General features: G+C 33.2%; 1 protein-coding gene across 6 annotated transcripts in view; it reads right to left on the bottom strand.

Moving 5' to 3' along the window:
• Window positions 1–381: 381 nt before the first annotated feature.
• LOC149804578 (serine/threonine-protein phosphatase 4 regulatory subunit 4-like) overlaps window positions 382–17,298 on the bottom strand; it is a 256,122-nt gene continuing 239,205 nt past the window's right edge. For all 6 annotated transcript variants that reach the window (XM_089941767.1, XM_089941759.1, XM_089941784.1 and 3 more), the window contains one exon: window positions 382–8,377. In XM_089941767.1, coding sequence (XP_089797893.1) covers window positions 8,359–8,377 — 19 coding nt within the window. In that variant the 3' untranslated portion in view covers window positions 382–8,358. The remainder of the gene's footprint in view (window positions 8,378–17,298) is intronic.

Raw genomic sequence — 17,298 nt, 5'->3', positions numbered from 1 at the left:
TATGATCAAGTCAGTATGACTGAAAAAACATTTTACTATAAAAATTGGTTTTATCATTTATTTCATTTGGAGTGTGACAATTAAATTCTTGTAGGCACAAGATCAAAATCAAGAGAGAAAAATTGGAAAATTGACTTTCTAAAGTGTTATAGTAATTTGCATGTTGATTGTGTCTCAGTATCACTTGTTTAACAACAATTTCTATTGCCTATTATAAGACCAAGAATCAGCTTGTACAAAATGTTTGACAACTGAAGCTTTGATAGTGACCATAATAAAAATAAGATCATGTGGTGATGTGAGTCAGAAAATTGAAATTGTCTAAGTTACTATGGTCGACCTATATACAATGAGGGTCTGTAATAGAAAATAAAACACTAGTTGTGATTATCAATCTCTTTTAATGAAACTTTATGTACACATTCTTTATGAATATATTATCGTAACTCAGTGGTTTATACAAACATTTGTGAAATATCAACAGAAATAACAATACCACTAATTCCTTTTTTTTATTTCAATGTGATCCAATGATAACAAATACATATATTTTCTATGCTTAATGATAAATATATTGACCTAAAAATTGTAAGTACCCATTCTAAACAAAAAGGTGAACATAAAATAAAAAGTCATGACAGTGTGGTTATAAAAAGAAAGAAATTCTTCATGAATCAAAAAAAAAAAATCAATTACAAAGTAAAAGAAAACAACAAAAAGATTCATTAACGTTCTTTTACTATTTAAGGGAGAGTAACTGTTTAGCTATGCTTTGCACAGTTCATTTAATTGCAAATTAAATCTTGGTAAATCTTTGTAAATGTATAACCATATGTAAAACATGTTATTTTAATTTGTAGAAAAGCTAAAAATAATTGTAGCTTCATTTGGCCAGTGCAAACCACTTTCATTATAAACATTTGTCTTACATTCAGATAATCCAACTTAAAACATTGCTATATTGTACCTACATTTCAAGTTTATTTACATTACTTTACATGGTTCACTGAAAACCATTTAAAATATCATTTCAAGTGGAAGCTAAATGATATAAAAGAAAATGAACTGAACATAACATTCATTTCCATGGGATACATTTAAATGCATGAACAGAGTGTAGAGTGCTGGCTACATGTATAAACTGCATACATTTAGCTACTTCACACACACAACACAAATATCTCAGCTATGGATTTAAAAAAATTCATTGTATAACTCTATAATTCACCAAAGTATAATACTTCTTTCAGTTAAATACAGGAATGTAATTGTTATTTCATTGGCACTTGCCCTGGAATAAAAGTCTGGATGTACATTTCTAAATGCATCCTGTATACAGCCATTGTGGCCATATTGGATGGATGTTTGAGGGGCACCATATTATATTTCAGACCAACAAAAAAACAAAAAAAACATGCCAGGATGAAACTACAAAATATGCTAACTTATAAGTTGAGTCCAACTACAATCTACGCAGACCCAGATCTGCCGTTGCATAATGCACTGGCAGATCTGGGTATGTGCAGTTTATTAGGAGAAATCAGTAGAACAAACAACATAGACCCTGGTCTGTAGATTCAATAAGCTACGGATGATTAACATCTTTGTTGTTTACAGTTTGACTCGACTTATAAGCGAGCATATATGGCATGTGCCAAGTTTCATGATTTCCCCCAAAATATAAGGATTTATAATATGTAACTGTTAATGGACATCACAAGTCGGCTGGCCAGCCACAGAATGATGGCTAATCATAAAAGCATTTCTGGCCTTTAACCAGTAGAGCAGAGCTGAAATCCAGACCAGATAATCTGAATATAGTCAAGTTTATGATCTGGAGAAAGTGATTCCTATTTTAAAATCTTCATGCGTGTAATGTATATTAGTTTAAGTCTACAACACGGGGGTTTCTGAAAACGTAAACAAGCCAAACATGGGAATATGGGTTTATAGTGAATCCAAATCAACATTGGTGAACATTTTACTTCATGATGCTTTCGGAAAGGAATGCAGCTTTAAATGCCCAGACTCACCTCCAACTGGTAACCGCCAGAAATGAAAAGATGGACCACATTTTAATTAAGCATGATCAGCTGCATAGGTGTCACTTTTTATCGTGCCAATAAAATTTGTGCAAAAAATCAATTCTTAGTTATTTAATCATGTCATATTAGTCAGTATACGGTAACTGACATATCAACAACTATGAATCAGTTACCATTTATTTGTGATCATGTGTACTGTTAACAAATCATATTGCAAGCAATCTATGAACTTTCCATGACATTTTTAAAGTTATGCCTTTCTTTTTTATGAATAGGAAGTTAAGTAAATAAGGTAGCAAAAAGCAATATTAACTTGATAGCAGACCATGTGATAATGAGACTAGATGCGCTCATCCAGCTTTCATACCATGGTCTCGTCATTTAAGTATGAAATTTAGTATTTACCGGCTACTGTATTGTGCCTGATGATTATACACGGGGAAATAACGATCTGCAATTTCTGCATCTGACTTACAGCTATCTCACATTTCTCTATGTTGATCACATTCAACCAAATTGTTAGTCGAAAGCAGGTTTGGGCATCATTTCCTTGGTCAAATGAATTCTAGCAGTTACCATATTGATTGGATGTGAAAATTAAAAACTTGGTAAATACCCAATGTTATATGCATACCATATCCTTGCAGGTTTTTTAAAACGTACACATGTCTGTGCATGATGATTATATAAAATACATCAACATCAATAATTTTCAACAAAATATGATAGTTCTCATCTATTATTAAAAGTTGCGATTCTCCAGTTTTTTTTCAGCCAATTTTCTTGAGACATGCATGGTAGAATCTCACTTTTTATACTTTATTTCATTACTTCTGTCATAATTTACATTCCATTTTACCATATATAACAAGAGTACATTGAACGGCACATTAAATGCCCATCCCATGTTTAATAGTCCTCTATTTAGGACACGGCTGACTTTTAGGATTAATGACCAATGGATCTAAACGAGCTGGACCTTTGGCTAGTTTATGTAGTCCTGACCTAAGCCTACAGTGCAGAAAGTTATTTTATTTAGTCTTTATCTTCTTATTAGACCATGACCTTAACCTTTAGATTTAGGAATCTACAGAAATTAGTTTTCTTCTATAAGTCAGTGACACTGTACTTTGACCTTTTAACCCACAATCAGCAGACTGATTCCTAAGTGCAATCCATCTGCAAACTTTGGTCCAGATCTGTGATATAGAATAAATGTTTTTTTATTGTTGTGGGGAAATCATTTTTCCTTTTTCAGTCACAGTGGTATTGACCTTTGATGCAATGTTAGATCATATTTTTTATTACCCCAAGTGCAAGCCATCCACAAGTTTATTGGTTAACACAGATGGTGGAGAACTCAAGTTGCTGTGCAAAAATAAAATAGGGAAAACATGGACATCACAACAAGCTCCATGTACTCACTGATAAGTTGAGTCAAACTCAAAACAAAGAACCTGATCTGTTGTAGCATAATGTACATGAAGATCAGGGTCTTTATTGTTAGTTCTAGTGATTACTCTTAACAAAGTGCACACACCCAAATCTGCTGGTACATTATGCGATGGCAGATCTGTGTGTGTGTGCAGTTTGCAGATGGACTCATATTATAAGCGAGTATATATGGTAATACTCTGTATTATGACAAGAGAATAGAAATTACTATAATACTAATAGTTAACAATAATACGATTCATCAATCAAAGAAACAAATACATAAACTTGATGAAAAATGCAATTAATTAGGGAATAAAAGAGGTTTCTAAAAATCTATATGGTATACATATCGACGAAAACTTGTTGATGTAATTACTGAATCAAAAGTACATGCAGAATGTTCAAATCCCACAGTGAGACATAAATGATTTTCAATTTCATAAGAAAAGAAAAAAATATAACAATTGCTTAGAACTTGTTTATCACTGCTTTTTCCAACAAATGTTTCTAGTTGCCATAAATGATCAGGGCTGTTCCAATTATACATACATGGTAAGCAGGTAAGGCAATTTTTAAAAAAATATATGCCAGGGTACTTTGATTTCATCAAGTTCATATTTAAAAAAATTTAAAATTCTGAATTGCATCTGTGGGTGAGTACCCCATATTAAAAGTGCCTTCCTTGGGTCCCAGGTATGTTTTGAATGGAACAGCCCTCAAAATTGATTGCTAAAAACTGCCCTATTTACTATACTCTTTTCACCACATAAATCTCAAATAACCACTATTCTCTAAGAGTTTACACTCCAAATTCACAAGTTTTGTTTTGAATATATACTGAATATTTTACTATTACAATTAGATTAAAAAGATATATGAAATATTAGTTGATGTGATATAGTGAATATTGCCTTGGTGTGAATCCTCATGTAAAGAGCTCAAACAAACAAAAAGTGACGTGAATAACATCAGGTGGCTCATATTCTAATAAATCAGCAATCCACCAGAATCAGCGATAAGCATTAACCAATTGACAGTCATTTATAGATGAATTTATATTGACTTTCTTAATTGCTGCATTTATTGCACAATAAAAATTGTCAACAGTTATTACCCTCATTAAACCTAAGTGGAAATTTAATCTGTAAAGACTGAATAAGTTGCATTGATAACAATAACAATAATAATAATAATAATAATAACAACAATATTATTATTATTACTTTTATTATTATTATTACTAATAGTATTAATAATGAAGATTTGGGGTTGATAGAGGATCAGATCATACATATGTTGTTATTATTGTAGGGTTTAATGCCATTTTTTAGCACACGGTAGGCTATACATGGCATCCAGTATTATTAGTGGAGGAAGAACCCAGGAAATCCCTGGAAAGAACCACTGACCCTTGAGAAGCTACTGGCAAGCTTTCTCACATACCCACATTGGCCAATTCCGAGACTCAAACCCACGCAGACAGAGGTAAGATGGCAGTGATCCGTAACAGAGAGCGCTTTAGACCACTTGGCCATCATACATACGTATATATCTTTCTATTCATTACCCAAAGCTACCATATATACTCACTTATAAGTTGAGGGAAACTGCAAGCAACAAAGATGCTGATATGCCGTAGCATAATGCACCTGCAGATCAGTATCTATGTTGTTTGTTGTACTCATAAATTCCTAACAAACTGCACAGACCCAGATCTGCCAGTGCATTATGTGATGGTAGATCTGAGTCTGTACAGTTTGCAGTTGCCTCTATGTATAGGCGAGTATATACAGTATAGTACAATATTACTAATGGAAAACAAAATTAAAAGTTTTCAAAAAATTAATTATCTGCATAGGTTAATAATAAACAATTAATTTATGTTTTATTATCCATGCTAAACAAAATGATTACCTTTGAAAATTTGATTATTTCTAACCAGTTTTGACAAAACTTGGGATTAAATAAGAGAAAAAAGGTCAATAAATCCATATAAATACAGGTACATGAACACTGAAATAAACTGATGAAAAATGGATATATATATGGTCGACTGTTGAAATGAAAAAATTATGTGAAAATCACAAGGTCTTCGGACGGAATACAATTCAACACTAAAATCTGCTAAATTATGATGAATTTTGATGTCAATATTTAAAAACTTGGAGCTGGTCATATAAAGTTTAAAAAAACATCATAGTTTATGTGTACATAAAAAATGATTTGCATTTTTTTTTTGGGATGCTTTGATTATCACTTTTAAAATGAATTTTCAATGTATGTATCTTTCATTAAAAAACAGCTTTATATATATATACATATATATATATATATATATATATATATATATATATATATATATATATATATATATATATATATATATATATATATAGGCTATGCATAGTCATCTTGTGCATTCATGCAAAAACAGTTTCAATAAGCAAATAAGTATTCCTCAGCCATTTTGATTTTTCACAAACTATTATGATTCATTTCTGCAAGAAGAAAGTACTACATTAATCGACTTAACATTTATAATATCTGATATGATACTGAAAATAAACAAAAGCACTGTCATTATAACACTGTCCATAGAAATCATGGAGGACAGTGCTGTACATTGTACACTAAGCATACAATTTTACTATCACATAATACAATGGGATCCATTACAATACACGACTTTGTAAAATGAAATGGAATAAATGGAATAATGGGTAGCCTTACAGTGAGAGAGAGAGAGCTGTTGTTAAGTACTATCAGCAAAAACATATCAGAAGAAAAAAAATGCCAATATACATTTCCAAGTCTCAGAAAATCATTCATGATTAAAAATTATAATCAAATGCATTCTAATGTTTACACAGATAATGAAGATAAACTTTAAATGTGGGTAAAAACAAATTGTTTGCAAAGCTGACCAACCGTAAGTAACATATGGTGACATAAAAGATTACACTACTACTGAGTAATTAATATTGACAAAAACAATCAAATAATAAAAAACAAGGAAGAAAGAAAGAACATAGAGCTGAAATGCACATGCCTTATACATGTAAGAAATGAAAATATACAAAGTCTGTTCACTACATGAGGTAAGACAATTTTCCAAACATTTACATATTTATCTTTCTCTCTCTTGCTTCTAGTTACTTCTAAATTCTCAAAATTACACATTATTTACAAATAATGCAGATTCTTACATAAAATGTAATGCCTTCATTTGTCATACTGTTCTGTGTAGAAAATCTAAATCTAAAAATCAAATTAACTTTATTGTTTGTTGTTTATTATTTACGAATAAACATCTATATAGATTCATTGACAAAAATAGAATCTTGCGATTTTCCCATGGACTAAATATCGTTTAATTGTTTATAAATTTTCAATTTATCAATGACAACTTACAACACACCATACATAAATACATACACAAAATTAAATCAAGGAATTCATAAGGACTGGAGATCATAAAACTTGGAGCTCAGACCTGGTATCAAGTTTCTACCATCAACAAATCAAAAATGTGCTTGCAAAAATAATGTCATTTGTGATGTGCTTGCAGAAGTAATGTTATCAGTGATTGGTCAAAACAAAATCTCAAGCTTTAACTAAAGCTTGAGAGTTGTATGATTTCCAGTATTCCTGTTGGTATAAGGTACTGTATTTGTTTGTGCATACTACACAGTGAAATGCACAGAACAGAACAGCTCCTTGTTCATTATGCTGCTTCTAGGCTGACTGCAATTCAGTGCAAGCTGCAGTGGGATTAATTCAGTAATTGTAGCTGTCCAAAACATGACTGGGTATTCCATTTTAATTCAACATGGAATGAACAAAATGCCACTTTTTCAGGTTATTAGCAACAAAACAAGAATCCCAAAATTTTATGTACAAAAATAAAAGGAAATTTTGTTGGGTCTCACCTTCTTGACAAAAACTGTTTGTTCTACACCTATGACACTAAGGTCCCTAAAAAAATATTAACATTTTAAGTTTCTATTAATTACAGTGTACTTAGAATGGTTAGTAAGGTATATAATTTGTTATTCTTATTTTCATCTTTTTGGAGTGGTGGTGGTGGTAAAATAATTTAAATGTTTATTAAACTTTACATCAGAAATCTAAAAGTATTTGGGGGGAAAAGTCCTCCAAAGATATTCATGCAGATGATTTGGCTCGATCTGCAGTGATGCTATTAAGCATCAAAGTGACTCTGAGTGTCATTTTTGTGCAATACTATTATATTCAATACTGTGGGAAAGGTCCATTATTTTCTTACATCATCAAGGCTATTAAAGCATTCAAGGCTGGGACAGTCCATCAATAACATTATGCTAGTACAAGTACATGTATGTCAATCATAAAAAAATATATATTCCTACTTACTTCCAGAAAAGCCTGTGATATCAAGGTCAATTGGGTGTCAATAGGCAAATTTTTATGGAGAGAGTTTTGCTTATTGCTCTATCTTTTCTATCACATGAATTTGTTAAACATCTAGATATCAAACATCCTTGAAAAGAAAGACCAAGCCAGAAATATTTGTTTATTTTTCTCTTCAGAACTTTATGGTGGTGGTGGTAACAGGAAGAGAATGACATGCCATATGAAAGAAACAAAGACGTCCAAGTGAAACTTCAGCTGTATTTGAGGTCTGTAGTCAATGTAAGGAGTAAATTAGGTGAATTTTGTCCTTCACTTTTTTCTCCAACTTCCTTAACAGCTCACCCAGAAATTTATCTGATGCCAGTTTTCCTGGTGAGCTGATATTTTGCACTGCATTCATCCAATATAAGAGCAGTAAGATAGTTTGTCAATATATATATATATATTACAGGTGTATACTGATCTCTTGTGCACATACTCCTCTTCACTTTGGTTTCTTGATTCTGCAAAAGAAGGGAGAAAAAAAGAGCTAGAAACATGTTTATGGAATATGAATGCTTCGAAAGTAACTTAGATACAAAACCAAAACTCAACTGGACACATACTATGATAAAAATGGACAGACAGACAAAGGTATCCACTATTTGCCATATGTACCAACCCCTCTGGAACTTCTAGTATTTCATAGTGTGGGCTCATTTTAGTATTCTATTTTATCTGAAGTGAGAATTACGAGCACCAGAACTGTAATGTTACAATGACAAAGCATTTCAGATGACTTTATATTTACATGTATCTCCAATTTATAACGCACTCAGTTTTGAGATGTCAGCCTTAATAAAGCTACCGAATGTCCACCAGATATAGTCATTTGGACTGAATGTCCACCAGATATAGTCATCTGGACTGAAGTTCCAACAGTGTAATCTGAACCAAAGCCATTAAAATGTTTCCACCAGATAAACCATTTATTTCACTAACTATCTGACATAAAGAATACTTTTTCACCAATGTAATGGTCATGATACATAGTGATTGTGTAACCTCACTTGAATTCTTTTTCTCACAACAACAGGAAGTAGTTCCACTCAATACTTGCCAGGGCAAACTGGGTAGTTTTCAATATTTCTGAAATTGACATTTGTGCTTTCTCCAAGAAAATGAATTATGGCAGTACTGTAAATTTAGTACATCTACACGTTGAATTATGGGTTACATCTACACATTAAATACTGGGTTACAACTACATGTTAAATCATGGGTTACTGCAGAATCCAGGAACTTTCTTTTGAAGAGGCGGTGAAATAATCACTCACTGTTGTATATTATGTTAAATTAAAAAGTCCATGTCTCAGCGTAAGTCACTTTATCTTTTTCTGTTCAAAATTTGGAACAACAAAAGGATGTATTTGATATATGTTACCTACAGCTTGCATGTATGTTGACCCAGTTGCACATATAATCATCCCTGATACAGTGTTACCCCGCTATTGCACACTCCATTATAACACGAATTCGGATATAACAGGGTTGTGACGTGTCTCCTGAATTTTCAAATACATGTACATTTCTCATACACAGCATTTTGTTTCTCTTTTTTCGGGAAGAGATCGTTTATGAATTCTAATGTAAGATGAGCGTGGCATGCACCTACAATTTCATATACATGTATTTTCTCATACTTTAAAAAAGCTTTTTTCTTCTTAAAAGTATGAAAAATAATATGTAAAATAGCTAATTCAGGGATAACACTGGGCCTCACAAATGTCGCAAATTGCAATTTATATTCCTTACTGGCAACAAAATATACCATCTGGCGATTGCTTCCTGACATTATTGACTGTTTAAACTTGTATAGACAACCTTGGGTTTGGAGTGAAGAAATCTAGAGGCATCATCAAAGGAAAGCCATGAACTTGATGTAAAATGCATTGGAATTTATCTATTGTTAGATAAACAAATCCTTTGTTGATATTGACAAACCATTTTAACAGTGCATTTTTATACCATAATGCATTTATTCTGACATCTGGAGTAAGTACTGAATGTTGTGGGATCTCTGCATTTAAAATTTTAAAATAATATTTCTGGTAGGAGCGATTCGGATTATCAGCTCCTCACTTGTAATTAATATATTTATTTTGACTAACTTCTGTATGTGGATGATAAGTAAAATTCCTCTTCCTTTTAATTAAATCCTTCGGAACACCACATTTTCTGTATTAATCCGTCAGAACAGAACGAAACACATGTGTATTCGTTATCTGTTGGCTTTTATTAAAAAAAAATTCTGAGGCATGCTTGGAAGGCAGCATTACTCCGCCACCTGAAATGTCCCCCCCCCCACCACAAAAAAAAACCTGGAGATCTACTTGTTGGTCCATCTATGCAACCGGGACTAGTTATAATCAACCAACTTTTGAAGGCAAGAAAAGTAACTGCTATAATGGACCAAACGATGGCTAATTCCTTTTATTTTTAAAATGTACATAGAAAAAAATAGTTTTTATCAAACTTCAAAGAAAAAATGATCACCTTTAAAGCACCGATCATTCTATATAAATGGTTAGCAAATTTTTTAAAAATTCAGTCTCAACGAACATTCTACAATTATTTGATGCTGCCGCCGCCATAAGAAACATACATCTGTTTGGTCCAACAAAGCTGTCCTTTAGTGGTAACTTCAATAACACATGCACCCTTTATCAAAGAAAGCTGATTACAATCTTCAATAAAAACAAATAACCTTTCATCACAAGACGTCAGCACCAAACTTAAATACATGCAATGGAATCTGATAGATTGTTGCATTTTCCAAAGAGACTGGAACACGTCAATTGTGCCATGAAAGTTTCATTTTTGAAAGAGAAAAAAAATTACTTATGGTCGCTACCAATGGTGGAATAAAATGTAAATTATTTTTCAATCTTTGAAAGCCATAGATATATGATCATCAAGTTAACTGAACATTGGGTATCTTGCAAAGATCTTTTTGAAACTTTTTTAATTTTTTCAAGTTTTCATTTTCCTATCAATAGCCTCATCCCCTGGGTACCCTCAGCATGATATGGTCTCCAGCTAACCAAAATCTAGGCCAATTTAAGTACATGTAGCATGTAAAGAGACAGAGCCTTATGCTACTTGCAATGATTTTAGCGACAATTAGATATAGATCAAAACGAAACTACCATTTTATAAATATGTGTTGTTGGGGTTTTCTGACAGGATGGGAGTGATACATGAAGTTTATAACATGTGAGCTATACTTAAATGCACGAATTTATTATATACAAGTACAGTACTTAATGAATTATGGATTTGCACCTGCTATTATTACCCATCCCTCTGCCCACCATATTTTAGGCTAATGCATCATTTTCTTCAGTTGACTTGGCTGGTTATAACATGGTTCGGTCTATAACATGGTCAGGTTCTATGGACCCCAACTACAATGTTTTAGCAGGGTCACACTGTACTCACCATTTTTTTTAAACACTGTGCAGAAATGGCAGAATCTTTACATATAAAGTATTGCATTACTGGCCTCCCACCTGTATATTCCAGGCAATACTTTTGATATTGACTGAATGTGGATGACACTGTTCATAATGGATTACATCTGTTGGGGATAGAATCGGTTCAACACATAGATGCCATTGCGCATTACACCCTCGCTTATGTCATCCAGTAGATGTAATATCACTGATTAAAATATTAAGAGATCTGGGAAATCCCAATGGCTTGTCTAATTAGCATGCACATTTGTAACAAAGAATGAACCACTGAGCTCTGACAAAACATAAACTCAGCTGGGATGGATATGGAATCTGTAATGCATCAACACTCACAGCTGTCTCACAGTGAGCACCAAAATATGGAATCACTACAAGAAGCAGCAGAATGAATAGCATGTATGTAAGTCCCTGCCACATTCATTGTAATTCATAATAAAACAATGAAAAACCAAAACATTACCGCATAGTAACAATGCCATGACAAAATTATTTCCTGGTTACTGGGGTTACTCAGTTGTATCGGTGTACTGAGAAATAGGGTGGAATGACATGATAAAGATTTGCTTTAAATTATTTACATATAGGACAAGGTAAACATTTTTTTTATTGCAGCAAACATCAGTGCAAAAGGTGTTACTATTAATAAATCGTACCACTCTTCAACAATGTTTCAGTCAATTTTTATTTAAGAAAATGTAATTGTTAAGCCCACCTATCACTACCATATTAAAACATTAACAATGTGGGCCCCTGGAGTTTTCATTAAAAAAAAAAAACATGCAAATATAATGAATTTTTTATCCACTTCCTAATGTGGTGAGGTCACCAAAACTATACAGTGATGAAATCTGTGATCTCTATGATAGAGTTTTAGTGTTATTCAGCAGGTATGGAAAGTCATCAAGTTTCATTACTTTGTGACAGAGTTTTAGTGTTATTCAGCAGGTATGGAAAGTCATCAAGTTTCATTACTTTGTGACAGAGATTTAGTGTTATGAAGTTGCTATGGAAAGTAATCAAGTTTCTTGGCTGTGTATCAGTTCTTGTTTTGGGGTTTAACACCATATTTTAGCACAAGATAGGCTATACATGGCAGCCAGTATAGATGGTGGAGGAAGACGCCGGGAAAACCCTGGAATGAACCACCGACCCATGAGAAGCTACTGGCAAGCTTTCTCAAATACCCACATTGGCTGAACCCGAGACTCAAACCCACACAGAGGTGAGATGGCAATGATCCATAATGGTGAGTGCTTAAGACCACTTGAGGCCTACGCTGTGTATCAGAGTTGTAATATATGAAAAGTAATCATGTTTCTTGGCTTGTGACAGATTTGTAATATAACTTAGCAGATATGAAAAGTAATCATGCTTCATGGCTTGTGACAGATTTGTAATATAACTTAGCAGATATGAAAAGTAATGTTTCATGGCATTGTGACAGTTTTGTAATATAACCTAGCAGATATAAAAAGTAATTAAGTTTTATGTCATTGTGACGGAGTTGTTGTGTGACTAAGCTGACCCTATATGGCTTTACCTTAGGGGCAATAGAGTAGAAATGCAGAAAAGGGGAACAATATAATCAGTTGAAAATAAATCCTTGATTGTGATGTGAGATGCCAATCAAATTAAGAAACAAAAGTGTAATTATGATTCATCCCCATACCTGAAAAAGCTTTCAAAAGTTGAAGTAGACACCACCCTCAAACTTAATATGTAACCTTGACGATGAAGACAGGACTCCAATGTGGAATCCAAAACATCTTGCAGTGACAAGATATGTGTATGCCACATTTCATACATTTATATACCTTAAAAAGTTCTTAAGCTAGCAGAAGGAAATTTTTGGACAGAAACCAATATTCATGTATTGGGCCTTGATGATATTAGGGGTAAGTACTGGCAGCTTAAATCATATTGCAATATACTGCACTATAAATGATTGTGTATCAATATATGCAACTACCATTTTAAAATCCATGTTAATATTGTTAGCATAAATTTCTGAGACTATAAGATATTATAATAAATAACATTATTTCTCCTTATTCTGGGAAATAATTAGCAGGATTATATGTACGGACAAATAGGAAACTGTCACAAGAATTAACAGGATAAAGATACAATATGACAAAGTTCCAACGAAAGACACTGTCAAGTAATGTTTGGCAAAATTACTAGTATTCCCAGCAAAATAAGTCATGCTATCAAAGCGTCTGAAGTATACTGCTAACAGTTTAATAATTTCACCATTTTCCTTGTGTTTAAAGCCAAAGTGAATCCAAGCAGTGCTCTTTGTCTGCTTATTAAGTACAAGATCAAGCTTGGACTTGTTCAAGTGATTGACTGCCAGCCACTACTAAACCATACATCTGACCAGTTAGGATGTTCTTTCAGAAAAACATTTAATAGTTTCGGTAAACATAAATATTTCTATAACCAGTCTAATAGACAGTTATGGTTTATATATTCATATGGAAGAATTGGTACTGATACAAATTCTGATTCTTTGATGTATAGAAAGGTCACTATATTGTTACAACAATAGAAGTTAGTGCCCTTAATGTGGTATGCAACACTTTCTTGTGCGTGTGTAAGTATACCAAATTTTATATATAATCTCAAATGGCCCCAAAGTAACTGAGTGGAATGGAAACCATGATGGAGAAATTAAAATAAACATTGTTATCTTGGCCATGAAAATAAGACCCCAAAAGTGTGTATGCAACACGCATACTACTGATGAATCAAACATGTATAAGAATACCAAAGTTGCATCCCTTACTCTCAAATGGCTCTAAAGAAAAAATGGAAAGAACTGCAAAGAAAACAAAAATACTGACTCGCAAGCCAGACCTGGAAGACAGAAAAGAATGTTGTACACAACACATGTACAAGTATAACAAGTTTCAAATTTAAATCTAAAATGGCTGTAAAGTTTGAGAGTGGAAAGGAAAGACAAAACTTGAAGTTCTAAGCCATGACCGTAGCCTTGAAGATAGGATCCTCTAAAGGTACAAAACAAACATTCTAGTGATGATATATAAATTTACCAAGTTTCATTCCAAAACCTCTGATGGCTTTAAAAGTTATTGAGCTTAAGGAAGGAGTGAAGACTTCTAACGTTGTACAAAACATCTTCTTATAGGATGCACAAGTATATACAAGTCTGATCCCATATTCTCAGATTACAATAAAGTTAGAGTGGAAAAGATGGTCTGATCAAAAACTTAAAAATATTAAAGAGGGGACCTTGAGTTTGAAGATAGCAAACTAATGAAGTATGTGACTGACCTTATGACAGTAAGTATATAGCAAATTTTATTCCTTAATGTCAAACACTTATAGAGCAGAAAGAATATTTTGAGAGAATGCTTAAAACACTGATCTGTGACAACATTAAAGATAAGACCCACTATGTGGTATGGGACACACCTTCTGATAATGTTGTTGTTGTTGTGGGGTTTAACGCCATTTTTCAGCACACGATAGGCTATACATGGCGGCCAGTATTAATGGTGGAGGAAGAACCCGGGAAAACCCCGGAAAGAACCACCGACCCTCGAGAAGCTACTGGCAAGCTTTCTCACATACCCACATTGGCTGAATCTTAGACTCGAACTGCCGCAGACAGAGGTGAGATGGCAGTGATCCGTAACGAAGAGCGCTTTAGACCACTCGGCCACTCGGGGCCCCCTGATAATGAAGTATAGGTAAACTAAGTTTCATCTCCAACAGCTTTTAAATGATACTGCAGAAATAAAAGTGTTTCAGATGGACATGTACATATGATATCCAGTAAGGTATCAAGGTCTCTGTGAAGGGAATGAACTCTAGATCAAAGGAAACACAAGCATTCAAGTAACTTAACCACTGTGGCTCTGTGAGCTCCAGGCCTGGAGAATGAAAACTGTTTTGAAACTTTGTTATGTGTTTAGGCTCAAATAATCAGTAACACAAGAAAGAGTGAAAACAACAAACTTTGAAAAATTTAACAACTGATTTATTTCCCTGGAAAAATACTGTAAAAATGAAAAAATAAGAACTTACAGTTGTAAGAATCAAATCCAAAAATAATCCATGAATATAATTTAGAAGTCCTAATAATGAAATTTTCTAATGATTTCAAGTTCGAGTCCTGACGAAGAATCTAAGATAGAAGGCAATGACATATGCTGTATCCTAATCAATGTTGTTATCTACAATTCCTTGTAGAAACACAAGAAATAATCCTCCGGTTTTGGAAATCCAAATAAAATTTTTAAGAAATGTCTTTGTTCATTAATTCTGTATATAAAAAATCATGTAGCCCCTGCATGTCCCTGACAAGAACCAATCATTTCACTCCAAGAATAAAAGTTGTTTACTTCATTAAAAACGACTTACAAGTTGAGGGTCACGTATCCAACACAGCCTCAATCTCAACCTTATTATTCCCACAATAAAAATAAATTAAAAATAACTTGTTCACGTGGCTGTTACTCATTTTGAATTAAGGTCAGGAACCAGGCAAGCCTTATTAGTTTACAGAAATGAACAGTCAAGGTCAAACTATTTTCTGGAAAAAGTACAAGATCCTAGTAAACAGAACGACACTACTTGAACATATAATGAAATAAAAAAAATAAAAAGATCTCAAAGCCCACAAACAATTAAATCAGATACAAATCAAATCAAATATACATAACATTTTTATAATTTTGAAAGTTGTATGAATTGTTTAGCTGATGCTTTACTCCTCCTATTAAACATTTTTTAAAATGTCATTCAGACCACCTTTCAATAAAAATAAACCTCAGAAATACTTCTTCATCAATGATATAGCATCAAAGGGGGAAATCACTGGAAAATGGTAGAGATGTCCGTCACATAATAAATACACCAAGTAACAAGCTACTTTGTACAAAGAATTTGTTGAACATAGAAATTCATAGCTTTAGGCAAAAAAGTAACTTTTCTAATACTTTTAAAGTAAGAAAGAGGAACAAGTGACAGAAGGCACACTAGACACAATTTCTTTAATGTGTGTGTGTATATGATTAAGATTTTTAGCATAGCTTTAACAATTTTTCAGTCATATTGCTATAATGTCTACAGTAGCAGTTTATAGTGATTTCCAGCACTGGGGCATCATGCTGCAGACATGTAGCATGATGTCCCTCCACCCAGTCACATTATCCTGACACCAGGCCGACCAGTCCTAACACTAACCTCTTAATGCTGAGCGCCAAGTCATGCAGCTGTTAGTACCATTTTTTTATGTCTTTGGTATGACTTGGCCTGGGATCGAACCCATCACCTCCTGCATCCAAGGTGCATGCTCTAACCATTAAGGCCACCGGAACGGTCGACGTCATTATATATACTCACTTATAAGAAGAGTCAAACTGCAGACTGAATAGACGCACATCTGATGTTGCAGAATCCGCCAGGAGATCTGGGTTTATTCAGTCTCTTTTGTATAATCCAAAAAACAAATGAACAATGACCATGATTGGTCATTGCACTATGTGATGGCAGATCAGGGTCTACGTCATTTGAAGCTGGACCCAACTTATAAGTGAGGATATATGGTACATGCATATGCAATTTCTGTAATATTTCCAAGGCATTTTTTCCATGAACTAGAAATGTCCAAGTATGATCCACTGTTGTGCTTCAGCTTCATCTTAAGATCTTAGGTCGAGCAAGTTTTTATTACTGGAAATTTGTCAGGAATACCAAGTCATGAAACTGCCTGAGCCAAAAAAATTAAACTGAAGCTCAAATGTCAAACTTTTGATCTTCTGTAACTCTCTCTCAGAGAAGTACGAATCATGAACATTTGGGATCATTTGTTTTGTATTTCTACATACAGTCCTAATTTAAACATGATTAAACAAATAATGAAAGTTTTAATTAAGGAA

Source organism: Sinohyriopsis cumingii, chromosome 2 (genome assembly GCF_028554795.1).
Source record: "Sinohyriopsis cumingii isolate HCF-2022 chromosome 2, ASM2855479v2, whole genome shotgun sequence".
Classification (NCBI taxonomy): Eukaryota; Metazoa; Mollusca; class Bivalvia; order Unionida; family Unionidae; genus Sinohyriopsis; species Sinohyriopsis cumingii.
The sequence above is the reverse complement of the archived record's forward strand: the minus strand, read 5'-3'. Positions and strand labels throughout refer to the sequence as shown.